At 43.0% G+C, this 27,308-nt stretch overlaps 1 protein-coding gene across 2 annotated transcripts in view; it reads left to right on the top strand.

Annotated features, from left to right (window-relative positions):
• PSD (pleckstrin and Sec7 domain containing) overlaps window positions 1-27,308 on the top strand; it is a 656,537-nt gene that overhangs the window by 345,164 nt on the left and 284,065 nt on the right. For both annotated transcript variants that reach the window (XM_078643048.1, XM_078643049.1), the window contains one exon: window positions 7,413-7,502. In XM_078643048.1, coding sequence (XP_078499174.1) covers window positions 7,413-7,502 — 90 coding nt within the window. The remainder of the gene's footprint in view (window positions 1-7,412; window positions 7,503-27,308) is intronic.

The following is a 27,308-nucleotide window of genomic DNA, read 5'->3' as shown; positions in this document are numbered from 1 at the left end:
TGACGTCAGCGCGCGAGGGTGGCGTCGAAGTACTCCAGCGACGTTATTGCGGTGACCACGACGCAGACGACAGAAGCGGAGCCACAGGACGACGCCTACCGATGCGCAGGGGTACTGCTGACAAAAACTTTCCGGATCCAGTCTGATGCCTGGGGATATTCTAAGGTAAGGAATCTAACACTAACTAATGTTTCTTACAGATATATCGTTATCAAAGGTAAGTAACTTGTGCAACAGGTGCAGCAGCACCCAGTCACAGAGGAACCCCTGAAACACCAACTAAAGGTTCTCGTTTGTTAGCTGATTTGGGACAGGCAGGACATTTTGACTGCTCGTCTCAGGCCCGTGATGTCTTTGCTATGGTACATTTAAATGGAGTAGCTGAAAAAACTGTCTAATTTCAATGATCCCATCATGCTTTAAACCCAAAACAAGCATAGACACACGCAAAGGAGTGCTGAGCAACATACAAAGCAGCACCAAAATTACGACTTTGCATCAGACACTCTTCCCCACTTCCAAGCCCACGAGGGGAAGCAGAACACAGTTGGGCACACTGCAGAATAAAGGCTTGTAATTCCTTATTCCCTTCAAAAACACCGGCCGTACGTCATTTTCAAGAAAGTCCAGGTACTCCTGCTGAGCTTCCCGGAGCTCCTGGTCGTCAAAACCCACCACATCCATTTTCAAAGAACACAACAAAAACAGCCACTCCTTGTAAACCGTTCCCAAATGCTCAAGGTGAACGTGTTGACGTAGCCACGCTCTAATGTGGCTGGTGGGTTGCGCGTGATTATGCGGTCAACAGGGCATTAAAACTCTTGTTTGGCTGTATGCACCTGGATCACAATGCCTTTTCCTTCCTTGAAACACTTATAAGGCCCAAAAGCGAGACCTATTGGCTATGCCAATGCTTGTTATCCATTGTTGTTTTTCACTCTGGGACTTATATTTTCTATGTTGCTATTCCAGAGACACACCATACGGGTCAATCCTTAGGTGTGTGAGCTCACGTATAGGAACCAGTCGTACTCTGTGATTGTTTTTTCTCAGTTGAAACGGTTCTTTGAAACAGTTCTTACTTGTGGGTATCCACCCATAGCTAAAGTATCATCCTGGCACATACATGTTACTTGGATACTCAGTGTCCCTAGGAACAAGGATAAAACCCCCCCTCCCTTTATCCAGGCCTTTTTTTCCATTCAACATTTGAATTCTGGGTACTGAAGTTTCATATACACCCTTTGACTTCCTTCAAGATAAGTGTTCTTGGTTTATAAGCCTGTACTAGCTGCAGGAGTCAGACTAACATAGAATCACATGAAGGCCATTTTATAAATGGAGGATACATAATTGTAACTGCATTATGGTACCATTATGTAATGGAAAGAAAGGTTCTGACATAACATAAACCACATGGCAGAGAGCAAATTAGATTGTAAATTTCACAGGAACCCGAGGAAGCTTTGTTTGACTATAGTTGAAATGATACTAGTTATGGGATTTTTAAATATTACATATTTATTTTGATGCAGTTTGCAATAAAACAAGACATATTTCTTGAAACAGGGAAACACTGAACCATGCTGTTCAGTTGTCCGCAATATAAGAACATGTTTAGTTATGTTACTCAGTAAGGGCTTGCTACAGACCAAATGCTCTAGTATAGTAAGAAAATGTGATTTTTACCTATGCACTGTAGTATTACATGTCTACATTTATTAGGACTGTTTTGACTGCACAGCTGTCTGCAGCAAATATTGTTGACAATGTAATAAAATACGTATTGAGTGCACATTGGCTCCATCCTAAGGAGTGTACCCTCTCACCTCATGTTATTGGCTATTTTATGTACCTTTTCACTTTCCGGGATGTGATTCTATTTCATGGATTGCTATTTTAGATCTGAAATCAGCATGCTGTTTGACAAATCAAAATCTGTACCTACTATAGACATTCTACACAGAAAAACAATAATTTTCATTGCTTTCTTCCCAGCATTGCCAAAGTCAGTAGCGTAGGCTTTAATGTGATAAACAGCATTTGTGCGTGCAGTGCATGTAAGCTTTATTTGTGAATGCGTTGGCAAAATAAAGCCAGACATTTTGGTTCTGCCAATGCTTTTTTTTCACTAGTATGGTAAAAAATATATTTAGCATGTTTTATGGGGCTACATTTATTTTCACTGGCACAGCCTGCAATGCCAGTGATGATAATGTGGGCGTTTTTTCTCTAGATTTGATTTTTATGATGAATGTACACAATGAAATAATATGTATGGAGTTGAAACAAGTTTAATACAAGGCATAGACGTTTGTTTTGGTTACGTCACATTTTAGTGAAACTGTCATATTAGATAACAAGCATTGGCATAGCCAATAGGTCTCGCCTTTGGGACCTTATAAGTGTTTAGTTATCCAGCACAATATCCTTGGTGCAATAACATCAAATGTTGAATGGCTAAACACTTATAAGGTCCCAAAGGCGAGACCTATTGGCTATGCCAATGCTTGTTTTGAGTGAGTGGCTCGTGCAGGTACGCCACTGTGAGGTAGAGATGCTGCGAGTGCTTTTACAGGAGCCCCTGTGACATTGTGCCTTGGGTCTGGTGTAAAACTTCTAGCCCCTATTCCCGTCTTCTCGCACCCAATGCATCCTTAAATGTCCCATGTACAGCCGGAGTTGACACTCCTATCACCCCTGCCCTCCAGTGACACTTTACCTGTCACGGGTGGTGGTGGTGGTGGTGGTGGACGTGATGGTGGTGGTGGACCTGGTGGTGGTGGTGGTGGACCTGGTGGTGGTGGTGGACCTGGTGGTGGTGGACGTAGTGGTGTTGGATGTGGTGGTGGACGTGGTGGTGGTGGACGTGGTGGGAGAGGTGGTGGTGGTGGTAGACGTGTTGGTGCACGTGGTGGTGGGGGATGTGGTGGTGGTGAACGTGGTGTTGGTGGACGTGGTGGTTGTGGTGGACGGGGTGGTGGACTTGGTGGTGGTGATGGACATGGTGGTGGTGGACATGGTAGTGGTGGACGTGATGGTAGTGTATGTGGTGGTGTTGGTGATGGACGTGGTGGTGGCGGGGGACGTGGTGGTGGTGGTGGTAGTGGATGTGGTGGTGGTGGACGTGGTGGTGGTGGTTGACGTGATGGTGGTGGTGGACATGGTGGTGGACGCGGTGGTGGATGTGGTGGTGGTGGATGTGGTGGACGTGGTGGTGGTGGAGGACGTGGTGGTGGTGGACATGGTGGTGGATGTGGTGGACGTGGTGGTGGTGGGCGTGGTGGTGGACGTTGTGTTGGTGGACATGGTGGTGAACATGGTGGTGGTGGACTTGGTGGTGGTGTACATGGAGGACAAGGTGGTGGTTGTGGTGGATGTGGTGGTGGTGGACATGGTGGTGGTGTGGACATGGTGGTGGACGTGGTGGTGGCGGAGGACGTGGTGGTGGTGGACGTGGTGTTGGTGGACATGGTGGTGGGCGTGGTGGTGGTGGACATGATGGTTGTGGGCATGGTGGTGGACATGGTGTTGGTGGTGGTGGATGTGGTTGTGGTGGACATGGTGGTGGTGGACATGGTGGTAGTGGACATGGTGTAGGACGTGGTGGTAGTGGATGTGGTGGTGGTGGATGTGGTGGTGGGCGTGATGGTGGTGGTGGACATGGTGGTGGTGGTGGTGGATGTGGTGGTGGTGGTGGACCTGGTGGTGGTGGACGTGGTGGTGGATATGGTGGTGGTGGACATGGTGGTGGACGTGGTGGTGGTGGTGGTGGACATGGTGGCGGTGGACATGGTGGTGGACGTGGTGGTGGACCTGGTGGTGGTGGTGGCCGACTATTGGGTAGGAGGGTGCTGGCAGAATGCAGATGGAGAGGAGGATCTCGAAGGGGGCACATGGGAAAGCAGAAAGAGGCCGAATATTAGATACAAAAAACGACGAGTAAATAGAACACAAAACAGATTTAACGGGGTGGTCCCTTCTTATAGCGCCTGTGAATGTTCCTTAGCACCCCGTTTTTAGTAAACAGGGGGACCATGGGGAGATTAATTGATTAATCACGCATGATGATCGGGTACGATTAATTGATTAATCACGCTTGATGATCGTGTGCGGAAGCTGGTGTTGTTCGAGTAATGGCGTTGGCGTACCAATGTGTGATTCTGGGCAAATTAGTTAATCTCCTGTGCCTTCTAAAAGGCAATGTACAGGAATTTATATAGCGCAAATCACCGAGCGGTTTCTAAGCGCTTGCTTAGGGAACCCGTCCTGGTATTCCCCTGTGAGATAACCCCGGCAGGGTATCCGCAAGGTGAAAGCCAGGCATCCCGCCACGAGGGGCCGTTGTGGAGATTAAGCAAGCTATTGCCCAGAGTCGCAGAGTGTGAATCAGTGAATCGAGTAGGCACCGGAGGGAGAATTGTCGAGTCCATGGACATTTTAGGACTCAAGACCCCGCCGAGCCGGGAATTGAACCCTGGTCCCGGGCTGACCTCTGCTTCCAGGTCTGCCTCCTCTAACCAGCGAGCCACACTTCTCCACCCAGCAATGTGTTCCTGTGTGAATGTGCTCTTGTGTAATGTAACTGGGTGTCTTGTAAAGGTCTCTACTACTCTTGAGTTCAGTTTGTGCTGTATGAATTTGCTAAACAAACAGCCAGCAGACCTTGTAGAGCAAGAGCCTATTATATCTGTTCATGTAGCGCATGCAGCAATGAGGACTCTGTACAGCCTAGTACTGCATACTACACAACAAACAAATATCAGTTCATGTTGCACGCACAGCAGTGAGGGCTTTGTACAGCCCAGTACTGCATTTTAAATTCAAAGCGCATTAAAGCACAATGCTCCGTTAATAAAAAAAAATAAGTTGCGCCTGCAGTGAGAGCGGCTCACAAAGAAAAGAAAAAGTGCTTAGCTGCTAATTAAGAGACACTGTCTCCCGCCGCAAGTAAAAGATCCAATCCCGTCGGCGGGGCCAAAAGTGGACAGGGTGGTAACCAAGAGGGACTAAAAAGCCTCCTGGACAATCGGAACACCCGATTTTGCATAATTGGTGACGCAAAATGACTCGCACCAATGCAAAACACGGGCAGAGCAGGAAGTGAGCTTCTGGAATCGTATCGATTCCAAGAAGCCCTCCCATGGCGAGAGCAGTGCATGCACGCTGCTAACGCCAGACGAGACCTAACAAATGGATGCTGTTTTTCTGTCTGTGTCTTTGCTACTCCATTCACCCCTCCCACCAGGTCCCCCTGAGTGTCCCCTCTTCCCAAAGGCTCTACAAAAACAAAGACAACTGATGTAATGTGTTTTGATCAATAACGATACACAGGTTTAATAAGATGAAGCTTCTAGTGTACTAGGAAGATGACAACATTCTTGTTTTTTCCGCTATGTTTCTGTAGTAGAGTTCATTTTCACACATGCATGACAAGCCTTTGTTATATATTGTTATCTCCCGCCTGTCCCCGATGTGGAGGGGAGCCAGCAACATCTAGGGACTGTGCTAAGCTGAGGACTTACTGGGACAGGATACTGCATGAACTGCGGGAAGTCACGCGGGTTCAGATCAAGGCCTCAGTCAATCACTGCTTGTAGGGAGTGCTGCAGACTCCAAACAAGCATTTGCAATAGGTCTCGCATTTGCGAAATTTTAAGCTATTTGCATTGTAAAGGATAATGGCTTTTATTTAACTGTTTTCAAAACCAGACATAGATAAAAGATTTGTCATTAACAATGCCAATAGCTCAAACTCTCGCAAATACGAAACCTATTGCATTGCAAATGCTTGTTTAATAATGATTGCAAAAAACACAGTTGATAGCCAGTGTCTAACCCAGGGTGGTGTGGAGTGCAAAAAAACGATGGATTTAGGCCCAGATCCTTGTACTGGGGTGAATGTATGACATTGTTCTACATTCTGTCCATCAACTGTGTTTTTTGCAATTTTCACCCCGAGTGGGCTGGGTATGCTCAGACGTGAGTCCCAGGCTCTCCACACCACTGGAGTCAAGCTATCCAGGCTGATGAAGGCTGATAGCCAGAAACCGGTCCTTGGATGCTTGATTCCAGTCTGGGAAAGACATGGCTTGGTAGTTCGGACTGGACTGTTCCCATGAGGCACAGGGTCAGAGCTGATTTGCATATAGCCAGTGTCTAACCCAGGGTGGTGTGGAGTGCAAAAAAATGATGGATTTAGGCCCAGATCCTTGTACTGGGGTGAATGTATGACATTGTTCTACATTCTGTCCATCAACTGTGTTTTTTGCAATGTTTAATAATGATAGCAGATGGAAGAAATTTCTAAAATCTTATATACTGGCATTTTGTTTGCACATTCGCAGGTTGGATTATAGACTGAGGAACTGTTCTGCACGTAAATGGGCAACAAGTTAAAACTGTCTGTATCCTCTCCACTTTCTTGATTTTATCGCAAGAGCAGTCACTAGGAGAGTATATTATTAGCCTTTTCTCACGATTCAGTATTTTAAAGGCAAATGGGTCTATTTTCCTATTTTCAGTGGTTCTGTCTAGGCATTGTGTGGTCTTTCATGACCAAAAGCCAAATTGATAAATGGTATGATATTGTGAAAAGCCTCCGTCCTTCCAACTTCATCCATCTTCATTTTGGAGTATTAAGAGTAAAAGTAAAAAGTCTACGCCTAGAGTAAGGTCGAAAGACTTTTTGACATCTGTGGGAATTGAACTGAAGCATAATTATTACATGGTACTCAAGGGCTGAGGTATCCCATCATGCTGAGATCTATAGCATGTTTTAACATACTAGGACTTATCTAACAGTAAGCCTCCCATTGCACTTTGTATCAATGATTAGTGCTCCATGACCATTGGAAAGGCAAGTGTACCTGGCCATGAAGTCCCTGGGCAAGATGCAGAATAGAATTGATTTCCAGTGCTTCTGGGGTTATAGCAGGTCGACTATGTATGATGCTCAAGGGGCAGAGTGTTCCATTACTTTGAGGTCAATGCTGAAAAATGTCAACCACCTTGGCTAAAGGTAGCGATTTTGAAAGCATTTTGTGAGGCTGACTGTAAAAGTTGTAGTGTGCAGGTTTATTTGAGAAAGGTGGTGGAACCCATCTTGTGTCTTAAACATTGTCCTATTTTTCTGAGGTAGAGGCTAAGGTACTGTGCGGAGAGGCCATACTCACCGAGAATTGAGCTGTACTTTGACAGGAAATTTCTTTTTGAGAAAATGTGATTACAGGCAACTTTGATTTGGGAAGTTGGAATTTTTAGTGGTATTGTCATTCTGTTTCCCATCATTGCATCAGATGATTCACATAGATGTTTCACCACAAACTTACAAACAATTAAGAAAAATGTACTTGACGGTAAGGATTGCCAAAATACCACTGATAGCTGTTTCTGTGGCCTTTTGTTTTTAGAACATCGGGAAAAGGATGTCATGCTGCGAGTTTATTGGAAATCTGGAAGGACTGAATGGTGGTAGCGATTTTCCAAAGGAGCTGCTGAAGGTAAAAATATCAAATTATCCTTGGCTGATGCCCGGCCATCTAGTTTTGATTTATGGCTCAGACTCCATGCTTGACACCTGCATAATATATTTCTGCTGCAGATGAGTTTGTTGTTTCACTTTCAACTCTTGATGACATTTTTGAGCCCATTTAAAAGCTGCATATTGCTTTTCCTATTCAGTAAAATAAGTTGTGCATAATTTTCGTGCTGCTCGTTCTATGCGACAATCACCTTTGTGATCCATAAGCATATGCCTCAGTTCCTGTCATAGGGAATCAGGTGATTGAGTTAAGGAACATGGTGCTTGGTGAGAGACATTAATTGCTAATATTATTAAATTAAATGCAAACAGCAGTTTGAGATCATTAGCAGTACGTGTCCATGGCGCTGTCATGATCCCAGCTGTATGCCTTTCCTATGAAATTACTGATAACCAGGCTTTCAGAAAAAGATGTTCTGAAAAACATGAAGCGCTCAAGGCGTTTGCCTAATAAGTCGTGTATATTTAAAAAATATTTACATTTAAAATTGCTCAAAGTACTTTGTTATATCTGCATTTTATACTCCGTCTGGTTCCACGTGGATCTTTTTCGATCAGTTTGATTTCAATTTCATCCACTTAGGGTTTTTTAGGAAGCACCTATAGCTTTTTTGTTTGAAAGGGGAGCTTTTTGATTAATTGTGCTGCCAGCTTTCCGCTGTTTGTTGAACGTGGTACTTTCAGTGTGTCTTATGTGTAGTCATTGGTTTGGATTTGTTTGCTGTCATTTGCATCTAGTCAAAAACAGATTATATTGTGACTAGTTTGCGTTAATTTAATTAGTAAATATATATTTGAAAACAGATTATTTTTTAAACACCATAGGCAGTTTCTGATTTAATTCCAGTTCTGTAAATTGTTTTTGTCTACATTATAGGGTTGCTGTTTTCTAAAATTCTGTCATTCTAATTTTTCATTGTTTTCCTTTAATATCCATTTTGAAGCGAGTCTGCAGTATTTCATTTCCAATTTCGTTTCGATGTTATCTGCATTGCTTAAAATAGCTTTCCTAAGCAGCTTATTTCTAGTGTTGCAAAGATTCATCTAAATATACAGCAGGTTGTGGAGGCGCTATCTATTTGAAATTATATTTTAGTAAATAATTTCTATTGTGCCAAATATATGACAGAGAAAGTGGTCCTTATGTTTAAATACAAAGCAAGGAAATATAGTATTTATTAATGCCAACATGGGCGATTGTACACATTTTACTTAGTGTCAGGCTGCCATGAGCCCCAGGAATTATGTTGGGGAGGGCTGCCATGAGCCCCAGGTATTATGTAGGGGAGGGGGCCATGCGAGAGGAAAGCATCAGTAGATAAATAGGAGCATGTGTGCACAGCACTGCCTTTCTTACCCTCGTTCTCTCTTTTATTTACGTTTTGGTGATTTGTCACCTTTGGGCTTAGACCACCATCTGCCCCCCTCGTTATCTTTTTGTTCACTACTACTACTAGCTTCTGCTCTGAGCCATATCATTGATAGACAATAAAGAGGCTTTATTTGCATTTATTTTGCACCACTGATTTGGTGATACTACGTTTAGCGATCAATAGTACAGTCTTTACATTAACCGCACAACAACTGTTTACCACATAGACCGTGTATCGCACTCCGTATCTGTCATTAAATTGCGGTTCAGTTGCCTTTTAACATCTATAAACCAACAAATAATTACTGTGTTCCTTGATTAAGTGCTAGAATCAAGAAAGAGAGTCAGTATTGGACGAAGCATGTGTTGGGTGTCTCTATGTGCTTTGGTTAATCGTCATTTAGTTGACGGTACTTTATTATATAATATAAAGCGCGACTTTGATATACTGTAGTTAGATACTATATAGGGGGGACCATTGAATCATCCCTATTAATATTCCTGAACGCTGTCTCAGGCTGTATCTCATCATTTTCAGTCGCACACAAAGGGTCAACTGTGCACTCTAAGACACCAAGACTTCCATCAACAAAAGATATTTGTAATGTGAATATTTACGGTGCCTTTTTTGTGTGAGAATGTGGGGAGGGACCCAAAAGTACATGTATTCTTTGAATAAGATGAATAACTGTATTCATAATTGTCTCTGGTATTCATTGCCAAAGAGACAGGTTGGTCTCTGAGTAGGCACCTGTAGAAGAGATGTTAAAGCTTGGACCTCCACTGTACTTTTATTTCGAGCGTGAGATGAAATGGACGAAGTTGACATGTCAATTGTAGCACTGGGTAGCATTGGTGGAAAGACCTGCATGACTGTGCTGAGAAAGTAAATTATTTATGTACTTAATTTTATTTATTTGGGGTGTTTTCTATAGCACAGACCTATCCACAAGGGCTGCAGCGTGCTCTACACATAAAGTAGCATATGGCCTTTACAGAAAAACATAATGAATAGGGAGGATAATCTGAAGAGTATTTACAAGGGATATAAAGCCTGAGAAGATACGTTTTCAAATCCTTTCGGAATAAAAGGAGGTCCTGATTTTGTCTGATACAGTGTGGAATGAAGTTCCATAGTCTCAGAGCTAGGTAGGAGAATGCCAGCTTAGATGCTTTGGTTTTTAATGTTTAGGCATTTCAAGCAAGAGATGTTTTTTTTGTCTGTAGGTTTGCTTTGTTCTCCAAGGTGTCCATGTTTTTTGTCTGTGAAGGTTACATCGTTGATGGTCTTGGTCCAAGTCCTCTTAGCTTGTATTTGCATTTATGGTATTTCTAGAGTGTATTAGACCAGAAGGCGTCCAAGCGCTAAGAAGAGAAGAGAAACAGGACGAAGATTGGCAACCCAAAACAAACAAACCCACTGCAATGCAACCCCCAACAGAAGCCTAATCCACAAAAAGCCATGTTTTAAGTTGCTTACGGATCAGTAGGTGCGATCTCAGACTCCCGATATGTTCAGGAGGGGAGTTCCACAGCCTGGCTGCCGCCACTGTGAAAACACATTCCCCCCACCTGTCTTTTATGCATAGTGGCACCACTACCTTAAGGCGTACCGCTGATCTCAGAGATCTCCTGGGAACGTACCAATTCAGGTTTGTCTTACAATAGGTTGATCCCTGAGAGGTGAAGACTTTATGCGTCAAGCAAAAGTCACGTTTCTTTATAGGCTGCCAGTGAAGGTATCTCAAACCTTCCATGACCGAGGAGTATTTGGGTACTCCCAGGACCAGGCATGTGGCCACATTCTGAATGATTTGGAGCTTGTTTAACTATAGTTGGTTGATATTTAAGCACAGGTCATTGCAGTAGTTCAGACGGGAGATGATGAGTTCAATGACCACTTGTACCCTGAGCACTTTCAGAAGAAGAAGCAGTATTTTCTTCAAGATCCTGATCATCCAAAAGCAAAAGCTAATCATTCTATTGTCCTAGGTGTCAAAGGTCAAGATGTTATCAAAAATTTAAACCTAGTTTTTTGGCCGCCTCTACTGGGATAGGTAAAGTACTTCAGGTATCTGGCCACCAGCTTTCAGTCCAGATTGAACTTTCCACTCCAAACTCCACAATCTCGGTTTTCTCCCCATTCATTTTAAGCCAGTTCTCATCCACCTGCTGATCTCCCGCATACAAGCCCTAAACCTGTCCACTACCTCTTCCCAATCATCAGAGATAGAGACAATGATTTGGGTGTCATCTGCATAGGACGATACCTGGATACTGGAAGAACGTACTAGGTTCGCCGTGGAGGTGACATACAAGTTAAATAGGGTAGGACTTAGGGATGACCCTTGGAGAACTCCACAGGGAAACTGAAAGAGGTCGGCTCTGAAATGGCTACAACTCACTGTGATTGTTCTATCACACAGGAAGAACTCCAACAATCTTAAGGGCCACATCCTTCAGTCTGGCCTGCTGCAGCCTTTGCACAAACAGCGATGTAGATATGGTGTCAAACGTTGCTGACGGGTCTAGCAAAACCGGAATAGCCGCAACTCCCTGATTCACATGCCTGTGAATAGAATTTGTGGTAGCGGTAAGAGCCAATTTGGTGCTATGATTCTTTCTGAACCCATTCTGCGAAGGGTCCAGAAGTTCTTCATCAAGGAGATATTTGGCTAGTTCTTGGTTTATATGCTTCTCCAATATCTTAGCAGGAGCAGGCAACAAAGAGATCAGGCATACATTTTTTAAATCGCGGGAGTCTCCATCAGGTTTCTTTTTCAAAGGGATGATAGCTGCCTTCTTCCAGGCCTGTGGGTACATCTGGGTCCCCAGGAAGTCGGAATAGATGTTCTCCATAGCCTCAGCCATGAGGTCTGAAACCAGCTTCAGGAACCCAGGCAGACCAGGCTCATCCGGAGAACCCGAGGTGGTACCAGCTAACAGGTTCTTGATCTTAAACACAGGCAGAGGGGAGACTCTGGCTAAACAACTGGGTGTGAGGTGTTCTGAAGCTGCCCTGTCCTCACCATAGCCTGGCTGAGTCTCAGAATCACTGGGACCGTCAGTGGGCGTCGGAAAATCTGTGTGGATCTTCATAATTTTCTCTTTAAAGAATTCCGCTACTTTGTTGCAAAAAGTTCTCAACTGCCTGAGGCATCGGAGGTGATAAAAGGGTGAGTACTGTATTAAAGAGTTATTTCGGGGCGTTAATGGTCAACGTTATTCTCTGGGAGTAGTATGCTACTTTCACTTCTTTAATTGTCATTGTATATTTGAGAATGAGCTCCCTAAGTTTGATTTTCTCTATCGGCTAAGGGGCCAATTTCCATTTCTGCTCCTGCCTCCTGCAATGCCTTTTGAGCTCCTCTGAAAAACACTGGGAGGATGTTTTTTCCCGCCCTTTGAGCTTACTCTCGTCAGGGCAGCAACCTCTTCTACCGCCGACCTTACCCAATTATTGAAATTCTCAACAGGTGAACCTGGGCCCAGCAGGTCCTTCACCTTAAATTTATTTTGGCTTGGATAATATATTCCTAGACTGACAAGTCTTAATGAAAGAAGCGATCTGTTTATTGTTGTTATTCTTAAGTTGAAGCAAATATACACCACCACTTGCTTTGCAGGTGGGATGTTTGCACATACCACTATTTAGGTGCAATTGTTTATCGTCCCTTAAAAGTTTGTGAACTTTTTGCTATTTTGCACCGGTGTCTTTGTACAAGTACTAGCTGCTGATTCTTGGAAAATGCTGATTAAATTTAAGGAACATCTGAAATGTCATTAAGAGTATAAAGGAATGGAAAATGATTGTTCAAGTTAAAAGGAATTCACAAATTTGGATACAACAGTTTGCTGATTGGCATTAATTTTGAAAAAAATTGAAATCAGGTTTGTGAACAAACGTTCACCAGAACAGTCTACCTACCACAAGTCGGATCCTACATTACATCACTTATGAAGAGTGGCTCTATTTTTAAACATTCTTGGTAGTATGCTTGGAAAGATGTATTTGAAAAGTAACACCCTAGGCAATTGAGCACAATAGTTTTCCACAGGATCAAGAGATATATAGCAATAGACTAAAGCTGCTTAAAAAACATGTTTTTATTAATTAATTAACATAAGTTAAAAATGAGAACTTATAATATCACATTAAAATAACAATACAAATGTAAAAATTCCATAGGGTACAATTGACAGACATAAATTAACATTTTCTAGACATTAAAAAACTTAATTAAAGCAGGTGGCATGAAAATTCGATCTCATTAAAAAACTTAATTAAAGCAGGTGGCACGAAAATTCGATCTCTACGCGCGTTTCGGCGGCCAGCGCCTTCTTCCTGGAGCAGCCACACAATATTAAGTAGTAATCTTAGCAGATGGTTAGTAGAAGACAGTTTTTTATAGAAATGATATTCAGATTCTGTCTTTTTTTGAAAGCCTTTTCAATTTCAAATCGGATATGGCTGATAAAATAGACTTATTTGGATTTAACGCCCGCCAACCGGAACCCTTTAGGATAGATAGGTGCTTGGTAAGGTTTGTCCTTGGTGGTCTAGTTTAGGGACCTTTATTCTATACTAGGTTTAACCTGGTTTCTCGGTCTGTTGTTTCTTTTGTGACGCCGGTATGAACCTTGCAAAGTTGGTGCTTCTCTTTACTGGTTTCTAAGGAAAGGATTTCTTGATTCCCAATGGCGCTGAGTTCGGGTGATTAAAAGATCTCCCTGCCAAAGAATGATTAGCAGGGCTCCCTATGTCCGGTGGCGGGCGGTACGTCTCGTCAGATGCTGAGCGCGGCGAATACTGGTGCATTTTTTCAGGGGGTCCTTGTTACATATACAATTGCTTGGAAAGATGTGCCAGGTGGAGTTTTTCAGTGGTTTGACAGGAAATGTCATGTCCCACAAGGTCCTGTTACCACTGGGCGAAATTCTCCATATCCTAGTATTCCGAACGGGAGAAAGGGAACCTCCGGTGCAAAGGCACTTTTTTTCTTACATGTTGTAAACATTATCCCTAAGAAAGTGCTTCCCCTACATCTCCAGCAAATCTGAGGCGATCCGTCCCTCCCTTCCCATCTTGGAAGGTGAGTTACTCCAACCTATGTCTTAAATATCTTTTTTACCATTTCCTGGGTTGGATAGGAGGTCCTGGAATGTTCACAGATGTGTATTTGTGGGTGCTTCCAAGCTCCGAGGCAAACCACATTTTGGAAAGCCAACTTTACCGGTGTGATTACTCTACACTCATGGTGGCGACATCTGAAGAAGTACATGCATTTACACCTCCCAGCAATTTCTTTGTAAATTCCTGGGAGGCAAAAGCAAATATTTTCAGCCACAAAATGATGTTTATGGATGAAAATACCTTTGCAAAAAGGACCAGTGTGTGTATATTCAATTAATATGCCAGGCTTATCAATTGCTTGCTCATGTACTCCCACCAGATGTCGGGTATTGCCATCATATGTCCACATACTCCAAGCACATACCAGTTGTGACCATCATATGCCTAAGCACTTCCACAACATAACAGTAATTAGCAAGTTTCCTGTGGCCTGGTACCTCACCTCATGCGTGATATTGTACTCATATGCCGAAGTATTCTACCATATTTATGGTATGCAGTGACACCTGAGGGCCTACATTTATTTATTAAAAGGTTTTGTATAGCGCGAACAAGACCCGTGGGTATCAGAGCGCTTTACATAGAAGTAGGATAAAGATTAACAAGATAATAACCATTAAACAACATATAGATATGAGGTAGATAATTATATGGCTTTAGGGGGGTGCTTATATATCTACATTCCATTCAAGTTAGTCCTCTACAATATGAAGTACTATAAAGCATGAAATTATATCATTTGCCATTTTCGTCATACATATGAGGTAGGAGGTTATATGGTTTCAGGATGTGAGATAAATATATGAGTTCACATTGACATGAGGTAGCAGTTGGTATACAGCTTAATCACAAGGAGTGGCGTCAGTCTCGAACCATCATTTATCTTTCATCTAATTCACGTCGAGCCTTCTCTTTCTGATGACGTAAGTGTTCTGTTTGAGGGCAGCATTAGATCACACTAATGATCCATAAACTTCTCTATGTAAGGTATTTACTCATCAAGAAGCTCTTCACTTCTCGCTTAAATGTTGCAGTATTAGGAGTCTTCCTAATGCTTGGAGGGAGTGAGTTCCAGATTCTGGGGGCAGCTCCTGAGAACGCTCTGTCATATGTTGTCATTTGTCCACATACTCTCCTTATATGGCAGAGATTGCCATTGCATGTCGATGTAATCCCTCCATATGCCTAGGTGCCAGGTCCCATCACACCAAATGCCATGAGATATCATATACCTAAATACTTCATCACCTGCCAGATATTTCCATCATTGGATCTAGTAATTACCCTTTATTTCAGAGATTGCGACTATATACACTGCCACTTCTCTCAGTGTTATTTACCATATACCGCCATTTTATACTGAATAAGAAATTAAAAATGATGATGCACTGAGCTAGTCTTTGATGTTAAATGTCTGCCTTTAGGCTGAAAATAAGCTTTTCTCATGTCTGTATTCCCAGCTTCATTAGTTCTGGCAGAGAGCTCTGCTTTCTGCAGCCAGGCTTAAAAGTAATAATTAGTGCTCAAATTTTAGAGCCAAAAGGGTCATAGTTTTCAAGAGGCAAATACTTAATCCATGAAGAAAAAAAAGAGCAGTCAACTGAGGAGTCAACAGAAGAAACAGAAACGAGTAGCTTAATGAGAAAATGAGAGAACGGCTTAGGTAAGGTTGGGTGTGTTGGTGAAAAGTAGGGTTTGTGAGGCTGAATAAGAATGAATGTTACAAGGTATAAGTGCTATCCCAGTACTTTTGTTTAGAGAGAAAGTACTGATGAGAACTTGTACATCAGCTGCCGAAGAGTACATGGGAGCAGGGGTAAAGAGTGCAAACATAGGGTCAGGGTAAAGAGTGTCAATTATAGCTTTGTCAATCTGAGTACACTTGTGAAAAAAATGTGTTGTATTGTAGCATTTTTATAGTTTTCAATATCCCCATGAGGTGTGCTGCAGCACTTAGCTACATGGGTAAAATGCTAGACTGTAGTGTTTAGTTGGAATGGCAGTGTCTTTCCTTTGATCCTATGTGGAAAGTTTTCCCATCTCGTGGGATGGTATCCATTGAGGTGCAGGTATGGTGTTATGGGACACAGCGCTTAGCAGTGTGATAGATATAGAAGCATGAAAGATAAGCCAGCAGTTCATGATTGTCAGTTAGCTGGCAACTTTGAACACGCCTGTGTTTCCTTTATGGCATTTTCTATGACCATAATCCACTTAGCTAGTTACTTCATTGGTTTGATCATTGTGAGATTTTTAGTTCAGTTTATGGTCCTGAGCAGGCATAGGTTGGAGAGGGAAATGGTTGGGAGATCTGTTGGGATGGACTGTGTTACTATGGTCCCATATATGATTGTCATTGTGAGATGTCAAGAAGCAGTCATTGTATGCATCTGGTTGGGATCTACTATGGTGGTGGACTAAATGAGAGCCTTCTGTTGCCCAGGAGTATGTGACAGGTGTCTTCAGTTGTTCCATGCCTGTTCAGTTGGTGATGGGTGGTTGTGGGAGGGCGGGTTTGATAAACAGGCGAGGAGGCTGGAGAAGTGGTTTGAAAGAAGGTGATTTATTAATAACAGAAGGGGTTGTGATTTGGTTGGTTGACTGTCCCTCGGGTTCTTCCTCTTCTGATGAATCCGGTGATGAGCTGGAGGGGGTCCAGATGGTTAGAGGCGATGACTTGCTCTCCTTATCCTCTTGACCGAGGCAGTCTCCCCGGAGGCTCATAGGAGGAGGAAAAAAACAAATGAGGGAACTGTAAGAAATAGGCTCTGAAATAATGTTGTTTTATTTCTTCCTTCACCACACCGTTTGTGCTCTCGAGATATTGGTTGTGCCTAAGAGAATCAGGGAAGGGTGGGAAAGTCGAGGTGCCCCAGTTGAGTTCAGGAAGTAAGAAGGTTAGGTATATTTAAGTGCCATGGGGGGGGGTTTAAAGTGTGCTTGGGATCAAGACGACGAAAAGGTGGTGACTGATTTAAGACACACTAGGAAAATACAATAGGCTGCAGTATTACCCAATGTTCGGGCCAAGAAGCCGTATAGAAGACCCCTTTTTAACTCTGGCCCCACCCTATACTCCCTCCCGCCTCCCCAACCCACTTCCCGGTACCCTTGAGCCGTATCACTCACCGGCTCCGTCGCAACCCTCCAGATTCGCGGCCGCTCCCCAGCATCCTCCGGACACCACCAGTCCTCTCACCAGCTTTCTTCTCCTTCTTCCTGGTTCACTGGGGTCTTGCGTCCAGAATCTCGGGTCCCGTGTCTTCCTCCTCGGGTCCCGCGTCTTCCTCCTCGGGTCCCGCGTCTTCTCTCTTCGCATCTTCACTCCGGCTTTCTTCTGCTCCTTTCACGCCACCGTTCTCTATCTCCGCCCCTTGGATTAGGTCGCTTTTCATTGGACCGTTCCCACTGCTTCCGGATTTCGTAGAGGTCACTTCCGGGTCATTCTTGCCGACGTGTTCCTGTAGAGAAACAGTAGAGGAGCATGGTTTCGGTAGTCCTGGGTTAAAGCTCCGAGACGGAATCCGTGATTGTGGCTCCCCACCCGGCGCTAGTCCGGTAAGTCCCATGTCTTCCTCACAGTGGTTTATTGCTGTGAACTGGTGGAATATGGGGTAACAGACATGACCTGTAGCAGTTTGTTTTATATGTGACTATAAGGGGTCAAGCAGAACAAGGGAATTATCATCCATCCTGTTTGAGCTGTAGTTGGCTAATAGACCGGTGAGTGTTATTGTACCAGAAATTGTGCAGACCAGAGGATTTATATATGAATTAGCATTACTATATGAGATGTTACATCTCTTTCTTCTTGGAGGAGCAAAGACATGAGGGATTTGAGTGGAAATGGGTGGCTAGTCGTCTAGTTGTAGGTTGAGGTGGAAATGCAGGCAAGGTTGTTGGTTCGAGAATTATGAGGGTTGAAAGATGGGTGTGGTGTGTGGATTTTTTGTGGGAGGCACCAATATTATAACTGCAGCGTTGTGTGGTTGTTTGATTGGGGTGTGGAGGCCTCTAGGGCAAAGCACGATCAGGAAACTTGCCAATCATGCATCGTCACCGACCTTTTCAGAGTCTCAGGTTAAGTGGAAATGGTAAAATGCCAAACATACAGAATTCCTTTCGCTTTGCCCAATAGTAAGAGACAAGCTCAAATGTGGGGCAAACAAACACATATTCTTGAAGCTTTCTAGGCCTCTTTTTGAGCCAAGCTCAAATCAGCTCCAGAAGGTACGTTATAGTACCTATTATGACTGGAAAATAATACGCCCTCCATGAGTGGAGTAAACCCCAGGGAGGCATATTGAGCTGCAGTTCTAGAGAACTTACAGGTTATTCACATACGGAAGTACTTGTGGGCCCAACCACAACTCAAAAAGTTAATCATGAAACAAATGAAATGTGTGCCATGCACGATAATGCGCTGACCGACCCATAGTCCACTCCTAAGTGCTGTACAGGAAAAATGTCACTAGTACTGATTTTACTGACCACAGAAGTATGGAGGACAGAGTTAGTCTTGCTGTGGTTTGAATTCGTAGCTGGAGATGACAAATATGTCAGCAGGGTGTGTTTACTTCACTGAGCCACCTTGCCTGCTAAATGGATGCAAGCATAGCATGACCCTGATCTGCTTTTGATACCATTGAACGTTGAAGCGTTACAAGCACAATGAAAATCATTAGGATGAAGAAATGTGTAGAAGAATTGATAGTGAACTTGGTGAGTGGTTTGAGACAAAGTGATGATAAACATAGTTTATTCGGAGGAATGAAAAGGGAGAGATAGTTGAAACCCTGGGGCTTTGGCCTGACCTGATTTACCCTCGTCCGAAACCACCCCTCACCCCCATACACACACTTCCTCTCTTTTTCTCTCGATATATGTATTATTGGATTGGTTGTGATCTTTTTTTTAAATACCTGATTAAAATAGCAGAAATGCTTCTTTTGTATGATGTTGTAAGTAGGATAGAAATAATAAAGAGATCTTAGAGGCATTTTAAATATACTTCCTCACTCCCTGCTGTGAAATCATTACTCTCCTTCTGTCTCCTTTTATGTCCTTCGCTGACATCTGTGCTGTAGAAATTCATCACACCTGTCCTAAGCCTTGTGTCCTTTCTTGAATATCATCTGTAGTAAGCGAAGGGCATATACAGGCAGCATTTGGTTTCTGTGAAGCTTATTTGATCGACAGCCTATATAATATTAATGTACATATACATTTTTGGTGTTCCTTGAGTAGAGAGTATCTGTCTATCATCACTGTGGTTCCAATCATCATTCACTAGTAGGGAGAGTCTGTTTCTGTGGCACTTCCATCTAGACCTGCCCTGTGACCTCCCAACGTCGGCAACACTGGAGATGAACCTGATGTGGGTAGCGCTCTAAAGAATGGAGCCCATTACCCTTTGAACAAGAGTAAGCGGCATGTCTGACCATACTCATCCAGGATCCAACTCACTGCAAAAGCACTAGAATATATCATTCTAGAACAGGTGTCATGCATATACATATAGGTATTTGTAGAGTGCAAATCTAACTAGAGAGCAGAGAGCAAAGATGGGAGTCAAAATGTTAGTGGGTGGTGAATTGACTTTGTGGAGGGGTGTTGACCCATGAAGAGGTAGGTCTTCAAGCCCTTTCTGAAATGCAGGTAGCTAGGAGCAGCTCTGGTGTTGATCAGCATAATGTTGCTTGGCGCACCAAAGGAGAATATTTGTCTTTTGGCTTTCTGTGTTTTTTTTGCAGGTTTTCTCACTCTGATGATGCCTTGGCTTCTGTTGTGGTAATGTGGACCTGAGCTAATTTCTAAGCCAGGCACAGAGGGGTTGCAGTTCTGCTGGCCTTTTTTGTTATGCAGCTTATTTTGAATATAATGTGGGCTGGGCTAGTAGATTGGATGAGATCTTAAGAACTTGTTGAATTTATTCCAGAGCTGGAGACCAGTGCTTTGAGGTTCCTTCTTCAATGTTTCTTCTTTCGAAATATATTTAGTGACCCAAGAACAGACTAACAGGGTCCTGCATCCCTTCTTAGCCCATTTGAGTTTTAGAAGGCTGATGAGTACAGCTTGACTAATATTGGTAAGAGCTGAATGAAGCAGCTTGTCTCTTGTGAAGTGCGTTTGTGATCTCTGCTGCTATGCTAGTGAAAAGATGTCCAGATCGCTAAATTCACGCTCCAGTTGGCACTTGTGGATGGGTAATGGTCTTCTGAAGGGGCATGCCAAGTGTTATTGCAAACTGGATGTCAGTCAACAAGCCTGCCGCTGCTAGCAGCAGTATCTGCACCATAGTGCAAAAGGGTGGGAAGAGAATGCTCAGTGACATTAGTGGTATGGTTGGCAGAAAACAGGTGAGTCACACTCCACTGGGGCCATTGCTTAATTTGTATACAACTACTTACCATTACATTCCTACAAATGTACCATATCAGGCTATTCCATGCCTCTCAAAGCTATAAGAATGGCTTGGGCGGCAACTATTAGTCGTTTTTAATGATTATTAAATAACTGTTTTGTGCTAGATTAAAAATTGGACAAACAGTGCCACCATGCGGCAGACTGTCATAAATGCTGGTGTTGACAATTAAGTGCCGGTGCTGAGCACCGGAAACCACCAGCACAAATTAAGCACCGACTCGAGCAATGGTTCAGTGATTTGTACTAGATGATGCTGTGTCAAGTGTCCAATGGTACCCGCGGGGGAGTTCGGTTCCATTGCGTAACTATGACATTTACACAGATATGGGGATTGGCTAGTGACTGTGTAGATGCTGAGCTTGAACAACCTTAAAAATATTAGGATGAATTCTCTGGCTTGTGCAGTTTAATAATATCAAGCAAACCACAGATTGGTTTACACTTGAGCTGATTATGTTATCTTGGATTTGTACAGTGCACTGTACAGTGCACAACTGTCATTAGTATGATGTTCTGGCTGGTGGATGCATGTTTGTTTGGGAGCGCTCGGGTGATGGTGTGTTCTGAACTGAGATGCGGTCCAATTGTGCCGCAGAAAACTTGATGTCGAGGCTAGGTCTGAAAATGTGTATTAAATTTTATTTGTAGCATGCATTTCAGACATCTAATGGAGTCCGATAATTGGACTGAATACTCCTTAGTACTCCTTAGTGGTAGATTTATGGGGTCATATAGCATCAGACGGATGTCTGGGGGTGAAGACCATCCACCCTACTTAGTGATCTCTGCCTGATTGGTGGGAATGAAGGCTGATAATGTGAAATGGCACTTGGGGAACGGGGAAGTATGGGTTTTGGTGGTAGGTGAGACTGATACTGGGGAGGTTGTGATGCTCAGTCTGCTAACAGATCAGTAAAGGGGCTAAAATAGTCAAAGATAGACATCTGCTCGAGTAAGCATTCCCTATACACATTTGTTTCTTTGGACCTATGCACCGTCTTTGTTGCTTACCAAGCTCTGTGTGTGTGTAAATATATATGTGTGTGTGTGTGTGTGCGTGTGTTTAGCTGCTAAGACCTTAACTAATGCGAAAAAATAGAAAATCACTGAAAAAAACAGCAATTAAAGGTGTCACGAGTGATGTAATATGTGAGGTCCTAAGCAATGTATAACGGGGGTTACTTCACTAAATTACAACTGACGTATTTCAGTGGTTTGGGGCTTTTAACATTAGTGTGTGTCTCATTCCAACACATACCTATAAAGTAACTTTAGCTTTTTTTAAAGTAAATATATATGTGCGTGCATATATATCTATATATATATATGTAGATATATATGTGTGTGTGTGTCTGTATATATATATATATATATATATATATACACACATACATACACATATATATATATACAGATATATATTGCTTGTGCATATTGGATTGAACCACCTTAGCACAACAGAATATAATTTGCCTATAATATATATGCTCTATTTATACCCCTCGCTGACATTCTCCAGCTCTTACATCCCTATTGAGCATCTCAGCCACTAGCCAAAATTGCTCTAGATAGAGGGGTTACCTGTCAGGGTTCGTGGATCTTTATTGACAGAGTCTGTAGACAATCTGCCACACTTCCAAAAAAGTAGCTCTGTCCGTGCATGAGCCAGCACGAACAGCAGAACTAAACCCTATTTGAGATGGGGAATGGGAGCGAAAGAGACGTCTGGGATTGTGTGCTTTCGTCAACCACGCGTCTCACAGGGGATTCTCAGTAGCGTTTTCAAAGGTGAATGCCAAATATATACTGAATGTAAATAAACTACGTGTTTCTACGTTACATGAACCAGACCGTATACTCTTTTTTTTATAGCTGGGCTATTTTAGTTGTTGACAGTCAGCAAATCGTTTATAGTCAGCTTTGGCTTGCTGTAAATGGAATAAAGTGGTTGCCTGTACTGATGTAATATTAGTACGGAGCGCTGTAACGCATGAGACTAAGGTGACACTTCAGGGGAAAATAGTGGATATAAACCAAAGGAACAGAGGAATGCAGTGAAATATTATAAACAAGGTCATCTATGGGTAACCGTAGAGCCTCTTGTTCTTGTTGGTTCATCGTGTAACTTCTGAGAAGTTGCTCAAGGGACTGATTAATATGCTCGGTCTGCCCATTAGTCTGGGGACTGATGGTCTTAAAATCGACTGTTCTCAGCAGAGCTGGCCTTTGCTCAGATAGCGCCCTGGGCAAAACGCAATTTGATACCCCCCTACCACTTGTCAACTTTAATTGTCATTGTGCTGGGAAAATGGGAGGTGTATGTGGAAGGTGAGGGGAAAAAGAGAAAGACGAAAAACAGACTTCATAACTATAGAACCAGGCTTGAGGGAGACTACTGCAGGCTGCTCCAGCTTTCATCTGAAGGTCGGTGCCCTGGGCGAGGCCCCAGCTTGCCCATGCTAAAGCCAGCCCTGGTTCTCAACCTGCTAAGTAAATTGTCCCAAAATGTAGAAATAAACTGAAAACATCTCCTCATGATTATTTCAGAAGGTAAGCCATGTAAACATACGATTTCTTTCAGAAATGTCACGCTTAGTTGTGGTGCTTTGAGTAATATATGCAAGGGAACAAAGAGAACTTATTTCGTGAAACTGCCCACCACAACAAGCACTACTGCAATTTCAATTGAAGGAGGACGATTAATGATGAAACCATGGAGATCTTTTCCCATGGTTATTCAGGAGTAGATATTGGTATTAAACGCCCTGCAGGTGTCTGTTTGGAACATTTTTGTCTATGAATACAAAGAGAGCTGAGCTGTTCCTCAGAGGGAGGATGTCTGTGTCACACTAATGCCTGGATACTGTTGGTCTCAACGAGTCCTACAGTTGGGCATCCATTTTGTTGGATGTAATGCCCTCACACACCCTTTCAGGTGCTATGCTTCATCATCTGGGATGCTCCTCGTTGGGTTGGCGTTGCAATACCCAACGGGCTCACCTCAAAGAGGGGCACTTTACCGGAGATCTTTTATCCAACAGCCGTTTTGTGAAGTGCCGGTATGGGGCCAAAAGTGTGTAGAGGTGAAAGTGAATTAAAATAAAGCTGGGAGTACCAGTATCAAGTTTATTCTGGGGGTCTCCTGCTCTAGTTAAAATTTGAAAACTAGCCGGTACTCGATGAAATTCAATGTTTCCTACTTGAGTCTCAGTTAGTATGTGATCGTGATGGTCGACATGTTTCTCGCGTTTCTGTTCAATAACTTGCGATTCTTCAGGACCTTACGAAAAATTATTAACATTTATGGAAACTGTCTACACTAAAGGATCTACATAAGTATCCAGTGAGCTAGTCTAGATATCACAAACAGAAGAAAGCATGCTTTATGTGTTAATGTACCTGTGTTGCCCTGGATCTACCTATTATGTCTAGTTGCCAGGCATCAACAGTACCCGGCGGTCTGCACAACAGGTTGAGACTTAAAGTATTGAGTTTTACAGCCGTGTGTCCTTCCTATCGACCTACCCACGCCGCCGAACCTGGCGGCGTGGGTAGGTCGATAGGACACGCAACACAGGTACATTAACACATAGAGGCAGTCTGGATAGTGGGGTAGACCAACATGTCCATCACTTGTGCAATAACATTACTACGCCTTGTGCACAGCAGTGGCAACAGGCTTTTCCAGGACGGCAGTACGCTGCAAGGCCAAGCTATTCAATGGTATTTGTCAGTTTCCTGTCACTGTGCTGAAAGCAAGTGACATGAAAATGTTACTGGGGCAAAATATACGAAAAAAGGAATAGCGATTACTTAATTTGCAATTAGGAAATCGCTATTCCTTATGTATGAAACTCATTGATTTTCATGTAGCGATTCGGAGTGGGTCATGAGGAGACCTACCTCATGCATATTAATAAGATAGGTCGCAATTTGTGACCCACTACGACTTGCTGCCATCCAAGGGATGCAGACCACAATGTCTGTGATTACTTTAATGCAGTCTTTATATTTTAAGTGCAGGCTGTTTTCCTTAAAGGAAAACGGAATGAATTTAAAAATGAAAAAATGAAACTTTGAAGTTTCATTTTTTTAAGAGTATGCAGGGATCCATGGTCCACTGCCTATTGTTTAAATATATTTTCTCAACCATTTCCTGGGGGACCCCTTGCCATTTGCGAAGCGGTGACCTCCAACTTTGAATTTGGGGTAAATTTCAAATGTTTTGCAAACGCGTATCGGTCACAAAACAAGGTACCGAATCACAACTTGGGCTTCGTACATAGGAAACAGCATTTTTGCATTCACAAACATTTGCGAATGCAAAAATTCCTCCTACATCTAGCCCTAGGTTCTGTTGGAAAAATAAAATCCCATTGGAAAAAGATTGTTGAAAGGTAGAAGGCAACCGAGTCTCTAAGCAACGCCAACATGCACAGACTCATCTCATTAGGAAACTGCAGGGAGTACTGAAGTCACATCACTGACTGCAGTTTTGGCTGCCATACTTAATCAGAAATTTAGCTGTTTTGTTGGTTGTTGTGTAAGAGCATATCACTCTATTTGCTAGTCCATGTGGACAGTGTTTATTGTGCCGCCTTTCTCATATGTTTGCCAGTTTAGAGACCCAAGTATGTGCCACAAATTGCAGTGTTCTGCTTACATTTTTGTTGAATATATACTTTCACATTCTGCTTCAATGCATTTGGATGTGCTGTTATCAATGAAAAATTAAGGATCTTGAGGTGTGAAGTTGTGGGATATTAAGTCAGTCATTCAGTAGACAAATGACATAAAAGAAAACAGTTTGTCTTATTTTGCATACGGCATTGGTAAATAAGAACTGATTCACGGTTGAAGGGAGGTTCTATAAGTGACTGATTGGAATGAAATCAGATTATAAGTTTGGAGCTTTTTCCCTTTAGTGAGAAAAATAGAAAATGCCACCTCCATCTTCCCCTTGTCACAGGCAGATAGGTTACAGGACTGGACATAACTAGGACAGGCAACTCAGCCATTTCAGTTGAGTGTGTTGCTGACACTCGTCACTTCTGTCCACTTCAGTCCTTTTTCCCCTTCCATTTAAAGCCTCCGGTGCCTTCAGGAAGTCGCGCTCATATGCTTAAGCCATCTACCATAATACTTAAAGATGCCTTTCAGGAAAACCCAAAGTAATTTATGACTGTAAATCTATGCATATGGTACAAGTGAAAATTGCTTGATTTACGAGTGCAAGGTATTCCCAGAATACCTTGCATTGATCAATTCTTTCATTTCCAGGTATTATTGCCACACAGCAGAATTGTATGCGGGTGTAAATCACCACAAGGAGTGGGAAGTGGCTGTTTCGAGGCTTGTTGTGCCTTCAAAGTTTGTGATTGGCCAAACTGGAACTGGTTGGAGATTTTCTCCCACCAAAGGTTAAACTAAATCCTTTTACACCCAGGGAAGAGGAACAAACACCCCAAACTTAATACGCCTACAAGTCCTTAATAGTGAAAATGCATTGGCAAGGCCAATAGGACTGACTGCCCTTTATAATGGGGTTCCTCTGCATGGCCGGACTAGGAACCGAAACCGATCTTGGCAAAGAGCTCGGCCAGCCCCATTTTCGGGAGGGCTTTATCGGAAAGTTTTGTGCCGCTTTTATTGCTGGGGCCCCGATATTGCAGCTATGCTGCAAAACCGGCCCCAGTAACTAAAGCGGGCCTCCAGGGGTCCACAACCGGCCCCCACCCTGGCGGCCCACTGTGGAATCGCCTGGCGCCCGCCAGGCTAGTCCAGCCCTGTTCTTCTACCGCTGGCTTTGCCAATGTTTTTCTGTAAACTATTGCTTATAAAAGAAATAAAAGAAGAAGAAAAAACTTTTTTAAATACTGAAGAAAAAGCAAATCTATTTTGTGACAAGGGAGGAGTCAAAATAATAAAAAATCCCCCACTTTGAGCCATATGCCAACCAGCAATGAGCAACTGATACAGCCAGTAGTCTTTCAGGGGATAACCCCTCCCCAGTGGAAATATGTAATTGCTTTCTTCCCTTCATTCTTATTTCTGTCTATTCACACTTCTTTCCATCTACCCTTGATGCCATCTATCATCCATTCATCCACTTCTCTGTCCATCTATCTGTCCATCCATCCTTCCTCCCATCAAACCATCGTTCTGTCAGCCCACCTGCCCTTCCTTAATTTTTTGTCATGCCTTCTTATTCCGTTTTATGCCTTTCCCCACATCTCCATCATACTCTCAAAGTGGTATCTCTGAGCTTCTGCTTGGAGACCACCAGTCGTAAACAAAAATTTCATTTTCTTTTAATTAATCAGAACTGCTCAGTGGCACTCATACCCACTCAAGCTGCTGAAGTAGGTGGGTCATAACGCCCCTGTTTTGTAGTATATCCAAACTGTATATTGAATTAAATGCTTTTAATATTTGTAAATGAAATGGCATGGTTTATTTTTCAAATGCTTATCAGTCCATAAACTCTGAACAGAATTTAAAAAGTGCAAGGAAAAGTCATAATGTCAAGATTACCAAGGCCTAATTTACTTTCCACCAAATTCGGCCATTTGGCCCTTTGCCTGTACCCAGGGAGCAGATTTGTGGTCCTCCAAGAGAAGTGTCATGATAAGTACACCTTTGGTCTCAGATGTTAGTTGAGTGAGTGCAGTTTGCACTGTCTGGTAGGCGAGACCTAAATTAGAAATGTCAAAACTAAGAGGGGAGTGGTGGGGGATCACTGTGGATCTAATTCGGTCTCCTGGAAGCAGTCCATTGTAGACCACAAATACAACTGTGATACTTCATTTGGAACTACAATTTACTACATAATT

This window comes from Lissotriton helveticus, chromosome 5_1 (genome assembly GCF_964261635.1).
Source record: "Lissotriton helveticus chromosome 5_1, aLisHel1.1, whole genome shotgun sequence".
In the NCBI taxonomy this organism is placed as follows: domain Eukaryota; kingdom Metazoa; phylum Chordata; class Amphibia; order Caudata; family Salamandridae; genus Lissotriton; species Lissotriton helveticus.
This window is presented reverse-complemented; position numbering and strand designations above follow the sequence as displayed.